Below are 18,342 nucleotides of genomic sequence, written 5' to 3'. Positions count from 1 at the left end.
GAAATGGAACAGAATTGAAAGATTGATAGCCAGACAGAGGAGTTGTCCTTTCAAGTGTGATAGAAGCAGCTTGGAAGAATTAGAACTGATCTCAGCTAAATCTATTTGAATCAGAGGCTGTTTCTTCAATATAGCAGAGAGATCTTGGGATCTAAGTTCATAGCTCCTTGAAAGTGGCTAGGCTACACAGGTCAATAAGTTGGTCAAGAAGACCGATGGAATGCTTGCTTTTATTAGTTGAGGCACTGAGTTCAAAAGTGAAGAGGTTACATTGCAACTTTATAAAGCTCTGGTTAGGCCACATCTAGAGGGTTGCATATGGTAAATGGGATTGTGAGGACATTATGTATCGAGGCTTCAAGGGGTTATGGACAAGCTAAGTGAGTGACCAAGTTATTAGTAGATGTTATATAGTATAGCAAAGTGTGAGGTTATCTGTGTTGGCACACAAAACAGAAAAGCAGATTGTCGGTTAGGTGATCAGAAGCTGAGTAGAGCTTGTACACGACGCACTTAAAGCACATTGGTAGGTACAAGTCACTAATGGGGAAACGGTACATTAATCTTTATACAGGATGATGTGAATACAAGAGTGAAGAAATCTCAAAAGACCATACTTCAGTATTTTGTCAACCAACACAGGCAAAATGCTGGAGGAACTCAGCATGCCAAGCAGCATCTATGGAAAAGAGTATAGTCAACAGTTTGGGCCAAGACCCTTCATCAGGAAAAAAAAAGATGAGGAGTCAGGGTAAGAAGGTGGAGGGGGAAAGGGGGAAGAAACACAAGGTGTTAGGTGAAACCGGGAGGTGTGGGGTGAAGTAAAGAGCTGGGAAGTTGATCGGTGAAAGAGATAAAGGGCTAGAGTGAGGGGGGGTGTGATAGGAGAGGACAGAAGGCCATGCAAGAAAGAAAAGAGCGAGGAGCACCAGAAGGAGGTGATTGGCAGGTAAGGAGATAAGGTGAGAGAAGGAAAAGGGATTGTATTGGGGAATGTTGAAGGAGTTGGGGGGGGTGCATTGCTGGAAGTTCAAGAAATTAATGTTCATGCCATCAGGTTAGAGGCTACCCAAACAGAATATAAGTAGTTGCTCCTTCAACCTGATTGAGGCCTCATCGCGTCAGTAGAGGAGGCCGTGGGCTGACATACTGGAATGGGGATGGGTAGTAGAATTGAAATGGGTGGCCAGCAGGAGAACTTGCTTTATCTGGCGGATGGAGTGTAGGTGCTTGGCAAAGCGGTCTCCCAATCTCTGTCGGGTTTCACCAATGTACAGGAGGCCACACTGGGAGCACCAGATACAGTACAGCAGACTCACAGGTGAAGTGTCGCTTCATTTGGAAGGACTGCTTAGGACCCTGAATGGTAGTGAGGGAGGAAGTGTAGGGGCAGGTGTAGCACTTGTTCTGCTTACAAGGGTAAGTTCCAGGAGGGAGATCACTGGGAAGGGACAAATGGACAAGGGAGTCATGTAGGGACCAATCCCTGCAGAAAAAGTCTCTTAAATGTTCCTACTGTACTTGGCTCTACCAGCATCCCTGGCAGTGTGTTCTATGCACCCACCGTTCTGTAAACCCTTACCTCTGAGATCCCTCCCCCCTATACTTTCTTCTAATTGCCTTAAAATTATGCTCCATCATATTAGCCATTTCCACTTGGGAAAAAGTTTCTGGCTGTCCACTCGATCTCTGCTTGTTTTCATTTTGCACACCTCTATCAAGTCACCTCACACCCTGTTCCACTGCAGAAAGAAATGCCATAGACTGCTCAAAATTTCCTCAAGACATGCTCTCTAATCCAGGCAGCATCCTGTTAAATAGCTTCTGCACCCTCTCCAAAGGGCCAGATGGTCTGCATCCCAGAGTGCTTAAGGAAGTAGCCCAAGAAATAGTGGATGCATTAGTGATAATTTTTCAAAACTTGTTAGATTCTGGATTAGTTCCTGAGGATTGGAGGGTGGCTAATGTAACCCCACTTTTTAAAAAAGGAGGGAGAGAGAAACCGGGGAATTATAGACCGGTTAGCCTAACGTCGGTGGTGGGGAAACTGCTGGAGTCAGTTATCAAGGATGTGATAACAGCACATTTGGAAAGCGGTGAAATGATCGGACAAAGTCAGCATGGATTTGTGAAAGGAAAATCATGTCTGATGAATCTCATAGAATTTTTTGAGGATGTAACTAGTAGAGTGGATAGGGGAGAACCAGTGGATGTGGTATATTTGGACTTTCAAAAGGCTTTTGACAAGGTCCCACACAGGAGATTAGTGTGCAAACTTAAAGCACACGGTATTGGGGGTAAGGTATTGATGTGGATAGAGAATTGGTTAGCAGACAGGAAGCAAAGAGTGGGAATAAACGGGACCTTTTCAGAATGGCAGGCGGTGACTAGTGGGGTACCGCAAGGCTCAGTGCTGGGACCCCAGTTGTTTACAATATATATTAATGACTTGGATGAGGGAATTAAATGCAGCATCTCCAAGTTTGCGGATGACACGAAGCTGGGCGGCAGTGTTAGCTGTGAGGAGGATGCTAAGAGGATGCAGGGTGACTTGGATAGGTTGGGTGAGTGGGCAAATTCATGGCAGATGCAATTTAATGTGGATAAATGTGAAGTTATCCACTTTGGTGGCAAAAATAGGAAACAGATTATTATCTGAATGGTGGCCGACTTGGAGAAGGGGAGGTGCAACGAGACCTGGGTGTCATTATACACCAGTCATTGAAAGTGGGCATGCAGGTACAGCAGGCGGTGAAAAAGGTGAATGGTATGCTGGCATTTATAGCGAGAGGATTCGAGTACAGGAGCAGGGAGGTACTACTGCAGTTGTACAAGGCCTTGGTGAGACCACACCTGGAGTATTGTGTGCAGTTTTGGTCCCCTAATCTGAGGAAAGACATCCTTGCCATAGAGGGAGTACAAAGAAGGTTCACCAGATTGATTCCTGGGATGGCAGGACTTTCATATGAAGAAAGACTGGATGAACTGGGCTTGTACTCGTTGGAATTTAGAAGATTGAGGGGGGATCTGATTGAAACGTATACAATCCTAAAGGGATTGGACAGGCAGGAAGATTGTTTCCGATGTTGGGGAAGTCCAGAACGAGGGGTCACAGATTGAGGATAAAGGGGAAGCCTTTTAGGACCGAGATGAGGAAAAACTTCTTCACACAGAGAGTGGTGAATCTGTGGAATTCTCTGCCACAGGAACCTGTTGAGGCCAGTTCATTGGCTATATTTAAGAGGGAGTTAGATATGGCCCTTGTGGCTACGGGGATCAGGGGGTATGGAGGGAAGGCTGGTGCAGGGTTCTGAGTTGGATGATCAGCCATGATCATAATAAATGGCAGTGCAGGCTCGAAGGGCTGAATGGCCTACTCCTGCACCTATTTTCTATGTTTCTATGTTAAAGCTTTCACAGGGAATCAGGTTTAATTTCACTGAAGCCAGTCATGAGATTGTTTTACAGCAGCACAGTACAATATATAAAAATGCTATACATTCCAAAAAGAAATCAAAAATAGTGAGGTACTGTTTATTGCCCTTTCAGAAATCTGACAGCGGAAGGGGAAGATGTTTCTAAAAGGTCTGGTGTGTCTCTTCAGGCACCTGTTCCTGAATGCGAGGCGATTTCATTGAAAAATACAAAATTCTTAAGGAGCTTAACAGACTAGAGCCGGAAAATGTTTCCCATGACTAAGGAGTCTAAGATGAGGGGACATAGATTGAGAATGAAGAGTGAGCCATTTAGGCTTCACTAAGTGGGTGGAGAGCCTTTTGAATTTTCTATCCATGAGGCCATGGAACCTATTCAAACAGATGGAGAGATTTCTGTGCACTTAAGAGAATCAAGATATGGGGATAGTGCAGGAAAAAAACATTTGGGTACAAGATCAGCCCTGATCGTAGCGAATGACAGAGCAGCCTCAATGCGACTGACTACCTCTGCTTTTATTTCTTCTGCTCAGTGAAATGCATCTGATTGATTTCTTCATTTAGCAATATCTACGTCCAGTCGAAGACGTGGCCACCTCCCAGGATGACTGCTACAAGTTTGCCATCTCCCAGTCCACCACAGGAACCGTGATGGGGGCCGTCATCATGGAGGGCTTTTACGTAGTCTTCGACCGTGCCCGAAAGCGCATTGGATTTGCGGTTAGCACCTGTCATGGTGAGTGTGATGAATCCTATTTATTTGCCTTATGTGACCTGTTTCTCATCACAGGCCGAATACAACAGTCATAAAAATGACCAATTACTGTTCTGACTCAGCACAACACAAGACTGGGTCACTGGTATTTGCTTCGTATGTTCTTGAGAGGGTGTCTGCCTTCCTTCAGAAGGTCCTCCTCACCCCAGCAAAAGATCAAGATCATGTCAGGTAGCGCTGTTGCAAAACATTGCACCTGCCCATAATCCTGTTCTCAATCTAACATAATGGATCAACTCAACTTGGTTCCTAGTACTGGGAACTACCTTAAAACAAATTGGTAACCTCAAAGGGATAGATAGGCTTAAGGAGAAGTCAAACTTGCTTATTTAAGCCCATCACCCCTATTGGGTTTATAGGCCATCAATAGCAGCTCGCCAGAGTCCTCTGTCCTGGGCCAGTATTTCATGTTGTCCCCATATGTAGTGCATCAAAGATCCTTCCTCTCCCAGGGATGAGGTCTTTGTAACTTCTGTAGCTTTGGGATGGATTACTACCCTCATGCCCACTCCTTCTCCTTTCACAAGCCAAGCTTGAGACCATCCCTGGCAGAGTTAAGGAGAAGTCAAAGTAGTTTGTAATTAGTGAAGTTTGTCAAGGCAATTGGAACTTCAAAACCTGGGCTTCTGTACCTCCCTCTGCAACTCTATCCTTGACTTCCTCAGTAGGAGGCTATATTGCTGTCCAATTCTGATTCTTCACTCTGTGTTTAATTGGATCTGGTCTTGCATGATACAGACACTAGACAGCGCTTACTTTAAAAACCAAAAGGTATTAGCAAATTTACCCTTTCCTGAGTTTTGTGCTTTACAAAACCTTGCAAGCTTGTCAGCTAGAAATCCAATTTATTGCACTAGATTTCAACCAGTATACATAAGGAGCAGCTGAAAATATTGAAATGTCTTGCAGGCCTGTTGAACTAACAACAGGTTAGGATTTCAACCATAAAACATTGGAGCAAAATTAGACCATTCAGTCCATAGAGTCTGCGCCGGCATTCTCGTAATGGCTGATTCATTATCATTCTCACCCCCATTCTCCTGCCTTCTCCCTGTAACTTTTGATACCTATCAACCTCCACTTTAAATATACCCAATGACTTGGTCTCCACAGCCATCTGTGGCAATGAACTCACCACTCTGACTAAGAAAACTCCTTCTCATTTCTGTTCTAAAGGGACGTCCTTCTAATCTGAGATTGTGCCCTCTGGCCCTAGACTCCCCACTATAGTATACGTCTACTTTATCTAGGCCTTTCTGTATTTTATTGGTTTCAATGAGATTCCTGCTCATTCTCAAATTCCAGTGAGTACAAGCCCAGAGCCATCAAACAAGAAATAAGGAAAGGGAAGATAGAGTATGAAAGTAAATTAGCACAAAATATAAAAACAGATGGCAAAAGTTTTTATAAATATATAAAGCAGAAGAGGGTGGCTAAAATCAGCGTGGGTCCCTTGGAAGATGAGAAGGGGAAATTGATTTTGGGTGATAAGGAAATGGCTGAGGCATTGAACGACTATTTTGTGTTGGTCTTCACGGTGGAGGACACAACTAATATGCCAAAGAAGAATGTTATGGACAAAATGGGAGGTGAGGACCTTGATAAAATCACTGCCACTAAAGAGATAGTGATGAGCAAACTAGAGGGCCTGAAGGTAGATAAGTTCCCTGCTCCTCATGGGATGCATCCCAGGGTGCTGAGGGACTTGGCAGAGGTTATAGTAGACACGTTGGTAATCATTTATCAAAATTCTCTGGACTCTGGGCAGGTCCCGGCAGATTGGAAGACAGCAAATGTCACGCCACTTTATAAAAAAAGGATGTAGGCAAAAGACGGGCAACTATAGGCCAGTTAGCTTAACAGCTGTAGTCGGGAAAATGCTTGAAGATGTCATTAAGGAAGAAACAGCGAAACATTTAGAAAGGAGTGGTTCCATTAGACAGACGCAGCATGGATTCAGAAAGGGCAGGTCCTGTTTGACAAACTTACTGGAGTTCTTTGAGAGTGTAATGCGTGCAGTGGATAGAGGGGAACAGGTGGATTTCCAGAAGGCGTTCGATGAGGTGCCGCACAAGAGACTTATAAATAAGATACGGATGCATGGAGTCGGAGGAAGTGTATTGGCATGGATAGTGGATTGGTTAACCAATAGAAGGCAGAGTGTTGCTATAAATGGATGTTCCTCCGATTGGCAGTCAGTGGTGAGTGGGGTGCCGCGCCCACAGCTGTTTACTATTTACAATGATGATTTGGAAGAGGGGACTGAGTGTAGCGTAGCAAAATTTTCTAATGACACTAAACTGAGTGGAAAAGCAAATTGTACAGAGGATGTGGAGAGTCTACAGAGGGATATAGATAGGTTAAGTGAGTGGGCCAAGGTCTGGCAGGTGGAATACAACGTTGGTAAATGCGAGATCATCCATTTGGAAGGAATAATAGAAGAACAGATTATTATTTAAATGGTGAAAGAATGCAGCATACTGTTGTGCAGAGGGACTTGGGAGTGCTTGTGCATGAATCGCAAAAAGTTGGCTTGCAGGTACAACAGGTCATTAAGAAGGCAAATGGAATGTTGGCCTTCATTGCTAGAGGGATTGAATTCAAGAGCAGGGAGGTCATGCTGCAACTATACAGGGTACTGGTGAGGCCACACCTGGAGTACTGTGTGCAGTTCTGGTCTCCATACTTGAGGAAGGATATACTGGCTTTGGAGACAGTGCAGAGGAGGTTCACCAGGTTGATTCCAGGGATGAAGGGGTTAACCTATGAGGAGAGATTGAGTCGCCTGGGACTGTACTCACTGGTGTTCAGAAGAATGAGAGGGGATCTTAGAGAAACATACAAAATTTTGAAAGGGATAGATAAGATAGAAGTAGGAAAGTTGTTTCCATTGGTAGGTGAGACTAGAACTAGGGTCATTGCCCAAGACTTAGGACGGAGATGAGGAGAAACGGGTGTACTGATGAAAGGTCTCAGCCTGAAATGTTGACTGTTTATTCATTTCCATAGATGCTGCCTGACCTGCTGAGTTCCTCCAGCATCTGCAGAATCTCTTCTGTTTCCTGCAATTGCAGACTCTAAGCGCTGCTACTTTTGGCTTTATTGAGTTTCTATTGAATTTCTGTGTAGCATCAAAAAATGACTGCAGTCTCGTGCCAAAGGCAGCAGTGACACAGAAAAGTTAATCACAGTATCACTCAAGCTTCAGGAATTCCTGTCAGACTGCAGATTTATTTAGAAACATAGAAAACCTACAACACAATACAGGCCCTTTGGCCCACAATGCTGTGCAAACATGTCCTTAACTTAGAAATTACCTCAGGTTACCCATAGCCCTCTATTTTTCTAAGCTCCATGTACCCATCCAGGAGTCTCTTAAAAGACCCTATTGTATCTGTTTCCACCACCGTCGCCGGCAACCCATTCCACGCACTCACCACTCTCTGCGTTAAGAAACTTACCCCTGACATCTCCTCTGTACCTACTTCTCTCTGGCCCTACATTCCTCCTTAGAACATGCATACATAAGGCTCCTCTTTATTGACTACAGCTCTGCCTTTAATACCATCATTCCAAATAAACTGATTCCTAAGCTCCGGAACCTGGGCCTTAGCACTTAGATCTGCAGCTGGATCTTCAACTTCCTCACAGACAGGACCCAGGCTGTAAAAATAGGGGACAAACTCTCCTCTACAATCACTCTGAGCACCGGTGCCCCACAAGGCTGTGTACTCAGCCCCCTGCTGTACTCACTGTACACCCATGATTGTGTAGCCAAGTTTCCATCAAACTCAATAGAAATGTTTGCTGATGACACAACAATTGTAGGCTGTATCTCGGGTGATGATGAATTTGAGTACAGAGAGGAAATTAAGAACCTGGTGGCATGCTGTGAAGACAATAACCTATCCCTCAACGTCAGCAAGACGAAGGAATTGGTTGTTGACTTCAGAAGGAGTAGCAGACCGCACGACCCAATTTACATTGGTGGTGCGCAAGTGGAACAGGTCAAAAGCTTTAAGTTCCTCGGGGTCAACATCACAAATGACCTGACTTGGTCCAACCAAGCAGAGTTCACTGCCAAGAAGGCCCACCAGCGCCTTTACTTCCTGAGAAAACTAAAGAAATTTGGCCTGTCCCCTAAAACCCTCACTAATTTTTATAGATGCACCGTAGAAAGCATTCTTCTAGGGTGCATCACAACCTGGTATGGAAGCTGTCCTGTCCAAGACCGAAAGAAGCTGCAGAAGATCGTGAACACAGCGCATCACATCACACAAACCAATCTTCCATCCTTGGACTCACTTTACACCGCACGCTGTCGGAGCAGTGCTGCCAGGATAATCAAGGACACGACCCACCCAGCCAACACACTTTTCGTCCCTCTTCCCTCCGGGAGAAGGCACTCAGGAGCTTGAAGACTCGTACGGCCAGATTTGGGAACAGCTTCTTTCCAACTGTGATAAGACTGCTGAACGGATCCTGACCCAGATCTGGGCCGTACCCTCCAAATATCCGGACCTGCCTCTCGGTTTTTTTGCACTACCTTAATTTTTCTATTTATGATTTATAATTTAAATTTTTTAATATTTACTAACTGTTTTACTCTTTTTAATATTTGTACTCCAGGGAGTGGGAATCACAAAATCAAATATCACTGTGATGATTGTACATTCTAGTATCAATTGTTTGGTGACAATAAAGTATAAAGTAAGTAAGTACCTTAAAACTGTGCCCTCTCGTGCTAGCCATTTCAGTCCTGGGAAAAAGCCTCTGACTATCCACACAATCAATGTCTCTCATCATCTTATACACCTCTATCAGGTCACCTCTCATCCTCCGTCGCTCCAAGGAGAAAAGGCCAAGTTCACTCAACCTATTCTCATAAGGCATGCTCCCCAATCCAGGCAACATCCTTGTAAATCTCCTCTGCACCCTTCCTATAGTTTCCACAGCCTTCCTGTAGTGAGGTGACCAGAACTGAGCACAATACTCCAAATGGGGTCTGACCAGGATCCTATATAGCTGCAACATTACCTCTCGACTCTTAAACTCAATTCCATGATTGATGAAGGCCAATACACTGTATGCCTTCTTAACCACAGAGTCAACCTGCGCAGCTGCTTTGAGTGCCGGATGGACTCAGACCCCAAGATCCCTCTGATCCTCCATATTGCCAAGAGCCTTACCGTTAAGACTATATTCTGCCATCATATTTGACCTACCAAAATGAACCACCTCACACTTATATGGGTTATATGAGGGAATTACATGTTAGTAGGGAAGTGGTGTTAGGTAAATTGAAGGGATTAAAGGCAGATAAATCCCCAGGGCTAGATGGTCTGCATCCCAGAGTGCTTAAGGAATTAGCCCAAGAAATAGTGGATGCATTAGTGATAATTTTTCAAAACTCTTTAGAGTCCGGACTAGTTCCTGAGAATTGGAGGGTGGCTAATGTAACCCTACTTTTTTAAAAAGGAGGGAGAGAGAAACCGTGGAATTATAGACCGGTGAGCCTGACATCGGTCGTGGGGAAAATGCTAGAGTCAGTTATCAAAGATGTGATAACAGCAGATTTGGAAAGTGGTGAAATCATCGGACAAAGTCAGCATGGATTTGTGAAAGGAAAATCATGTCTGACGAATCTCATAGAATTTTTTGAGGATGTAACTAGTAGAGTGGATAGGGGAGAACCAGTGGATGTGGTATATTTGGATTTTCAAAAGGCTTTTGACAAGGTCCCACACAGGAGATTAGTGTGCAAACTTAAAACACACAGTATTGGGGGTAAGGTATTGATGTGGATAGAGAATGGGTTGGCAGACAGGAAGCAAAGAGTGGGAATAAACGGGAACTTTTCAGAATGGCAGGCAGTGACTAGTGGGCTAACGCAAGGCTCAGTGCTGGGACCCCAGTTGTTTACAATATATATTAATGACTTGGATGAGGGAATTAAAATGCAGCATCTCCAAGTTTGCGGATGACACAAAGCTGGGCGGCAGTGTTAACTGTGAGGAGGATGCTAAGAGGATGCAGGGTGACTTGGATAGGTTAGGTGAGGGGGCAAATTCATGGCAGATGCAATTTAATGTGGATAAATGTGAGGGTATTCACTTTGGTGGCAAGAACAGGAAAACAGATTATTATCTGAATGGTGGCCGATTAGGAAAAGGGGAGGTGTAACGAGACCTAGGTGTCATTGTACACCAGTCATTGAAAGTGGGCATGCAGGTACAGCAGGCGGTGAAAAAGGCGAATGGTATGCTGGCATTCATAGCAAGAGGATTCGAGTACAGGAGCAGGGAGGTACTACTGCAGTTGTACAAGGCCTTGGTGAGACCACACCTGGAGTATTGTGTGCAGTTTTGGTCCCCTAATCTGAGGAAAGACATTCTTGCCATAGAGGGAGTACAAAGAAGGTTCACCAGATTGATTCCTGGGATGGCAGGACTTTCATATGATGAAAGACTGGATCGACTAGGCTTGTACTCTCTGGAATTTAGAAGATTGAGGGGGGGGATCTTATTGAAACGTATAAAATTCTAAAGGGATTGGACAGGCTAGATGCAGGAAGATTGTTCCCGATGTTGGGGAAGTCCAGAACGAGGGGTCACAGTTTAAGGATAAAGGGGAAGCCTTTTAGGACCAAGATGAGGAAAAACTTCTTCACACAGAGAGTGGTGAATCTGTGGAATTCTCTGCCACAGGAAACAGTTGAGGCCAGTTCATTGGCTATATTTAAGAGGGAGTTAGATATGGCCCTTGTGGCTAAAGGTATCAGGGGTTATGGAGAGAAGGCAGGTACAGGGTTCTGAGTTGGATGATCAGCCATGATCATACCGAATGGTGGTGCAGGCTCAAAGGGCCGAATGGCCTACTCCTGCACCTATTTTCTATGTTTCTATGAACTCCATCTGCCTCTTCTCAGCCCAGTTTTGCACCCCATCAATGTCCCACTGTAACCTCTGACAGTCCTCAACAGTATCCACAACACCTCCAACCTTTGTGTCATCAGCAAATTTACTAACCCATCCCTCCACTTCCTCATTCAGGTCATTTATAAAAATCACAAAGAGTAGGGGTCCCAAAACAGATCCCCGAGACACACCACTGGTAACCGAACTCTATGCAGAATATGATCTGTCTACAGCTACTCTTTGCCTTCTGTGAGCAAGCCAATTATGGATCCACAAAGTAAGGTCCCCTTGGATCCCATGCCTCCTTACTTTCTTAATAAGCCTTGCATGGGATACCTTATCAAATGCTTTGCTGAAATCCATATACACTACATCTACTGCTCTACTTTCATCAATGTGTTTAGTCACATTCTCAAAAAAATTCAATCAGGCTCTGAAGGCACAACCTGCCTTTGACAAAGCCATGCTGACTATTCCTAATCATATTATACCTCTCCAAATGTTCATAAATCCTGCCTCTCAGGATCTTCTCCATCAATTTACCAACCACTGAAGTAAGACTCACTGGTCTATAATTTCCTGGGCTATCCCTACTCCCTTTCTTGAATAAGGGAACAACATCCACAACCCTCCAATCCTCCAGAACCTCTCCCGTCCCCACTGATGATGATACAGTAAGGGGTGGTAAAGAACAAAGGTTTAAGGGCAGCCCTGTACTTTACAGCTTGTTGCAACAAACATGTAACTCTGAAGTGCAATGGTTGTTGTTCTTAAACACCTCTGTCAAATAATCTCTCATCCGCGGTTGGTTCAGAGAGAAAAGCACTAGCTCACTCATCTTTCCTCCTAAGACATGCTCTCTCATCTATTAACATCCTGGCAAATCTCCTCTGCACCTTCTCTAAAGCTTCCACATCCTTCCTATCATGAGGGACCAGTATTCTCTAGCATTTAGAAAAATATCTGAATCAGGTTTCATATCACTGAAATATGTCATGAGATTTGTTTTGTGGAAATAGTACCTTGTAATACATTATAAATTACAATATGTATAGACATTCAACTAAACAGAGGGCAAAAAAATAGTGAGATAATGTAAATGGGTTCATTGTTCATTCAGAAATCTAATGCAGAATCAGTACTAAAATGAAAGCAATAAGAATTAAACACAAGAGATTGTGTAGATGCTGGAAATCCAGAGCAACACACAAAATGCTGGAGGAACTCAGCAGGTCAGGCAGCATCTGTGGAGAGCAATAAACAGTCAATGTTTTTGGGCTGAGGACCTTCATCATGTCTTGAAACCACATATAACCATATAACAATTACAGCACAGAAACAGGCCATCTCGGCCCTTCTAGTCCGTGCTGAAACGAAGGAGGAAGAAGCCAGAAGCAAAAAGAATTAAATACGATTCAATGAAATTACATTTATTCATTTTCAGATAGCACCTACCGTGGCCAGCATGAGGGTTACAGCGAGACTGGTGCAAATAAAAGCTGGAGACCTGAAATAAAATCAAACATGCAGGAAATACACAGCAGATCAGGCAGCATGTGTGGAAAGAGAAACCTGGTTAACCTTTCCGATCTGAGGCCTTTAGACAGCAGATGTCTCCTTGCATAGAAAGCCACAGTAACAAATTTGTTTCATTGCTCCAAAGGTACTTGAAGCAACATGAGTAGGGTTCACTAGATTGATTATACAGAGAGGCAAAGTCCAACAAGGAGCAATTAAACAGACAGTCAGGTAATCTCATTGTAATGTACAAAATTCACACGGAACATGATGGGATAGATGCCATAGTGATGATTTTCCCTGAGAGAGAGCAATATTGAGAGAGTGGAGGGGGTAGAGGGCATGTGGAGTAGGAGAGGGAGGGAGGGGCAGGAGGGGGAGAGAGAGAGTGAGAAGTGTGTGTGTGAGTGTGTGCGCGTTTGTGTGAGAGTGTACGTGTGCATGTGGGAGAGGGAGAGCAGACAGCTGAAAATAGTAATTAACTTGTGGTGTAATCAAGGAGTCAGAGTTTACAGGAGTGTTGTTACCTTTAGGTTGTGGAGCTGCAGATTACAAGATCACATACCCTGAAATTTCCAACGCCCAGAGTGAGGGTCGAACCCATAGAGGAATCTAAAAACCATCAATGTAAAGAGGCATACAGTTCAGTAGACTAACCAAACGATTACAGGACAAACATCCTGCATGGAGGCTAACCTTTTCCCTAACTTTTGCTTGCAGTGCACGATGAATTCCGTTCAGCCACCGTGGAGGGTCCCTTCTTCAGTACAAACATGGAGGACTGTGGCTACAACATTCCACAGACAGATGAGTCAACACTGATGACAATTGCGTACGTGATGGCAGCCATTTGTGCTCTCTTCATGCTGCCCCTGTGCCTGATGGTGTTTCAGTGGCGCTGTATCCGCTGCCTTCGCCAAGAGCACGATGACTTTGCAGATGACATATCGCTGCTGAAGTGACAGTGCAAGAACTCTTCTTCAGGATGGAAGAACACTTTCTTCATTTTTTAAACACGAGGTGGTTTACAGTGCTGAACAGAAGGGCAGGTGTGTAGAGTAATGAAGTCGAAAGCCATGTAGCTGCTTTGAGACTGAACAACAATTGTAGCAATTACAAGGTAACTTCCCACTTGTACCCGCCTTTCCTCATTGAATAGTCAGATCATCCAAGACCTGTGACCAGATACCCACAGGTGAGAGAGTTGGGCAACTCAAAAGGTACGCAAATCCTTCTACACATGCAACATCAAATTTAAAATTCACCAAGACATCGCCAAGAGAAGCTGTAAATAATAGTCCATAAAAATATTTTTTATGTTTAATTCCTCATCTTGGGTCACAACTAATCATATATTCCACGGGACTAATGGAAAACATATGAGCAATAGAGATGATTGTTAAATACTGTTCTGTGATTTATGGCATGTGTAACCCTACTGTGGCCACTATTTCCTACAAAGAGTGCAATATGGTTTTACACTATCAACACTTTTACATGACTATAAGGATAGCATCAACATTTAAACTGTGGAAATGTGATGTATACATTACACAATTGCATATTTAATATTCAGCATCATCATTTGCAGGATAGCTATGGACCATTTTACAATGGCAATGATCATGCAAGCCCTTTTGCCTTCGCTTCCAGAAATACTTCCCAGTGGACGCTGGCCCATCCTTAGCACTCGAGTGAAAAGATAACCATTTAGGGTTCTAGACCAGGAGCAGATGATAAATTTCAATGAGTAATCTGATCACCGGATTTCACCACTTCTAAGCCCAACAGTGTTAACTTCCCAGTTTATACATCACACATTGCTATTAAAATGCTGTCTGAGATGCTATTCCTGGACAACAGTTGACCTCTCACTTTTGGAACAGCCAATCTGAAAGGTAGAGACACAGGAGACTGCAGATGCAGGAATTTGCTACAACAAACAATCTGCTGAATGGACCAAGCAGGTTGAGCAGCATCTGTGAAGTGGGGGGGGTGGGGAAAGAGAAGAATTTTTGTTTATTTAGAGATACAGCGCAGACTTCGAGCCACATTGCCAGCAACCCACTGATTTGGCCCTAGCCTAATCACAGGGCAACTTACAATTAACCTACTAACCAGTATGTCATTGGACTGTGGGAGGAAACTGGAGCACCCGCCGGAAACCCATGCAGTTCACAGAAACAGAAACTCGTTCCAGAGAGACACCCCGCACTGACTGCTCCAATTCCACAAGTGTTGCTGTGCTTTTGGCGCCAACATATGCTCACAATTTACCAACCCTAAGCCATATGTCTTTGAAATGTGGGAGGAAACCGGCTCACCCAGAGGAAACCCACACGGTCACAGTGTGAACGTACAAACTCCTTACAGACAATGACAGGAACTGAACCCCATTTGTACAGCTGGCACTGTAAAGTGCTAACCACTATGATATTGTGCCACTAATTGTAAGTTCTGCTTTTAGTTATTCCAACATGAATTATGAAACTTAAACATAGACAGCAGAACCAGGATTGTAAACACAAGAGATTCTACAGATGCTGGAAATCCAGAACAACACACAAAATATTGGAGGAACTCAGCAGGTCAGGTAGCATCTATGAAGGGGAAGAAATAGTTGATGTTTTGGGTCAAGGCGTGTGCGCACGTATGTATTAGTAGGACTTGAAGGTTATTTTCATCAACTGTGCCACACACTACTTTTAGCCTGGCTTTTCCAAACATGAGAGGTCAACTGTTATCCAGGTGTAACTTCTTGTAGTTTCTCCAGTAATCAGAGCATTTCAGATATAAACCAGCAAGCAAACGTTGAAGTGTTTGCCAACAGCCTCTGCCTTATTTCCATGGATAGCATATTTTACACCTAATCTGTTATCTTTGCTTGAAAGAATTACATCTACCGTTTGTCTCACGGGATCTCCTGAAGAACTTCACACAAAAACAGCACTTCTTTGAGTGTACTCACTAATAGACTAGTGAACATGACGGAACAAATCTGCATACAGCAAGTTCCCAATATCATAATAATCAGCTACTCCATCTCATTTTGGTAATAATGATTGGAGGAATACCATAGTACGTTTCAAAATTCTGTTGTGGAATCTGTTAAAAATGTCAGACTACAGGCTGGGGCTTGATTTAACGTGAACTCCTGAATCTGTCATTCTAGACTATGGTGCTCAAGTCTCTGGAGCAGAATTCAAACCTGGATACTACACACACTGAAACAAATGTTCTGTTAACCGGGCAATGACTTACATTAACATCTAGGAGACATGAGAGACTGCAGATGTTGGAATCTGGAGCAAAAAAATAAAACAGATTGTTGGAGGTTCTCAGAACGTCTGTGGAGGGAAATGGAAAGTCGCTGTTTGGTTCAGATTAAGAGTCTTGTTTTAAAATATCAACTGTCCATTTTCCTCCATGGATGCTGGCTGACCTGCTCATTTCCTGCAGCATTTTGCTTTTTTTTTGCTGACATTAACACATACACTGTTTAAGTAACCTTAAGTTGTTAACTTGCTGATTTTTAAACCACATATCAAACTGGTGACAAACTTAAAGTAGACAACATTATTCCATTCATATCTTTTATAAAATACGTCGCAAATTGAGGATTAAAGCAATGACAACACAATCTGCTCATGTTAACTTGCTCCCTCATGATTCTCATCTCATCTTCAGGATTTGTCAGTGTTGGCATTCGTGAAGTTTTTTGTTTGCAATTACTTTCAAAACATGTTCAGTAGAACCAACAGCACATGAAGTGAAGTGCATACTCGTGAATAGTTGGAGGCCCCATTACTGCAAATCTCAGAAGCAAGAGGGTGTTCTTTGTCTCACGGTGACTGCTCAGTCTGCCTATAATTTACGTTTGTAGTTATTTATTTATTTAAAGATATAGTGCGAAGTAGGCCCTTCTGGCCCTTCGAGTTGCACTGTCCTGCAATCTTTTGACAACCCCGATTTAACCTTGACCTAATCATGGAACAATTTACAATGACCAGTTAACCTAGTTGGTATGTCTTTGGACTGTGGGAGGAAACCAGAGCACCCAGAGAAAACCCACATGGGGAGGATGTACAAACTCTTGCCAAGGAATTGAACTCTGAGCTCTGACATCGCAAGCTGTAGTAGCATCGCGCTAACCACTGCGCTAGCACGATAGCCACGGTAGAGTATAATATCATCTACTAACAGAGAATGTAGAACATTACAGCACAATACAAGCCTTTAGCCCACAATGTTGTGTTGACCTTTTAAACAACTCTGAAATCCATCTAACCCTTCCCTCCCACATAACCCTCCATTTTTCTAACATCCATGTGCCTAAGTGTTTCTTAAATATCCCCGATGTACCTGCTTCTACCACCACTTCTGGAAGCACGTACCACACACCCACCACTCTGTTTTAAAAAAAAAAATCCTACCTCGGACATACCACCCCCCCCCCATAGTTTCATCCAATCATCTTAAAATTATGGCCCCTCATATTGCCACTGGGGAAAAAGTCTCTGGCTGTCCACTGGATCTATGCCACTCTTGTACCCCTCTATCAAGTCACCCCTCTGCTCTCTAATCCACACAGCATCCTGGTAACCCTCCTCTGCACCTTCTGTATAAATATCTACTAAAAAAAATAAGCTAAACAAATTCATTCACATACTGACACTTTTTTTTGTGGTTGCAACCCAAAACTAGCTCAAGGCAGTGCTACCAACTGCATCTTAATATCATTTTGTATGCTGCTTGTGCTTGCTTGTGATCAGAGGGATAGAAAGAAAGGGAAGAAGGTTGTGAAAAGGACTTGGAGAGGAGGCAGGGCGGCAAGGGTGAACAGCACAGGAGGACAGGACAATAACGTTTCAAAGTGTCTGATATAGATTCCAGTTGGAAGCAAAAGCACAGAGCCACAAAGCAAGATGACAGAGACACTCTCACCCACCAACTGACTGCAAACTAGAGGCAGCAGACAGCGTGATGGGGGTGGGGGTGGGGAGAAGAGAGGGTTTGGGACAAGTACAATGAGTGCAAAGGAGAATACGATGACAAAAGGAGAGTGGAATAGAATATACTCAATGAATGGTTGATTCAGTAGGGGCATGTTACTGATCCTGAAAGAAATTTAGCAAAAGCAAGTCAATAGTTTCCATCAGGAATGCAAAACAAAAATACGGCAGTCAAATAACTATGGCTCATAATTTTTTTTAAAAAGTGCCATCATTTTTCTTTTAGGATAACAGTAATAAGTCACCTGCAGCTAATATTTATGACTCATGATCAGGCCTCTCTGCAAAGACAAAACCTACAGTTTTGGTTTAAGCAAGCAACTGCCTATGTGCAGAAATTCCACAACAAATGGATCCAAAGTTTTAAATTACATCACTGCTTGTTAAGCAATAATCAGCAGTTTCAAAAGGGAAACCCGGGTTAAACAAAGCTTCAGTTCACCTGCTAAACTTCCTTTAAATATGATCCCGATCCAAGATTATCCCAGGAGGTCATATTCTTAAACAAAAAGAACAACTCAGTTCCTGCACCTGCTGAATGATTATGCTGAGTTGTGAAAATTTATATTTGTCAAGACATAAAAGTCTCTGAGACAGTTATTTTCATCTCAGAGGGGTTGTAAACTTCAGTCTAAATTTTAGCATGCTTAATTAAGAAATTGCAGCAAACACGTTAAAATAAATTA

The 18,342-nt window shown here is 43.4% G+C and overlaps 1 protein-coding gene across 3 annotated transcripts in view; it reads left to right on the top strand.

The window, feature by feature from the left end:
* Positions 1-13,616, top strand: part of LOC134340836 (beta-secretase 1-like) — a 188,684-nt gene extending 175,068 nt beyond the window's left edge. For 2 of the 3 annotated variants that reach the window (XM_063038401.1, XM_063038400.1), the window contains 2 exons: positions 3,999-4,170; positions 13,365-13,616. In XM_063038401.1, the coding sequence (XP_062894471.1) occupies positions 3,999-4,170; positions 13,365-13,606 (414 nt within the window). In that variant the 3' untranslated portion in view covers positions 13,607-13,616. Of the gene's footprint in view, positions 1-3,998; positions 4,171-7,218; positions 7,529-13,364 lie in introns of those variants that run through there. The other variant, XM_063038402.1, reaches the window with a different exon arrangement.
* The last annotated feature ends 4,726 nt before the right edge of the window (positions 13,617-18,342 follow it).

Source organism: Mobula hypostoma, chromosome X2, assembly GCF_963921235.1.
Source record: "Mobula hypostoma chromosome X2, sMobHyp1.1, whole genome shotgun sequence".
Classification (NCBI taxonomy): domain Eukaryota; kingdom Metazoa; phylum Chordata; class Chondrichthyes; order Myliobatiformes; family Myliobatidae; genus Mobula; species Mobula hypostoma.
This window is presented reverse-complemented; position numbering and strand designations above follow the sequence as displayed.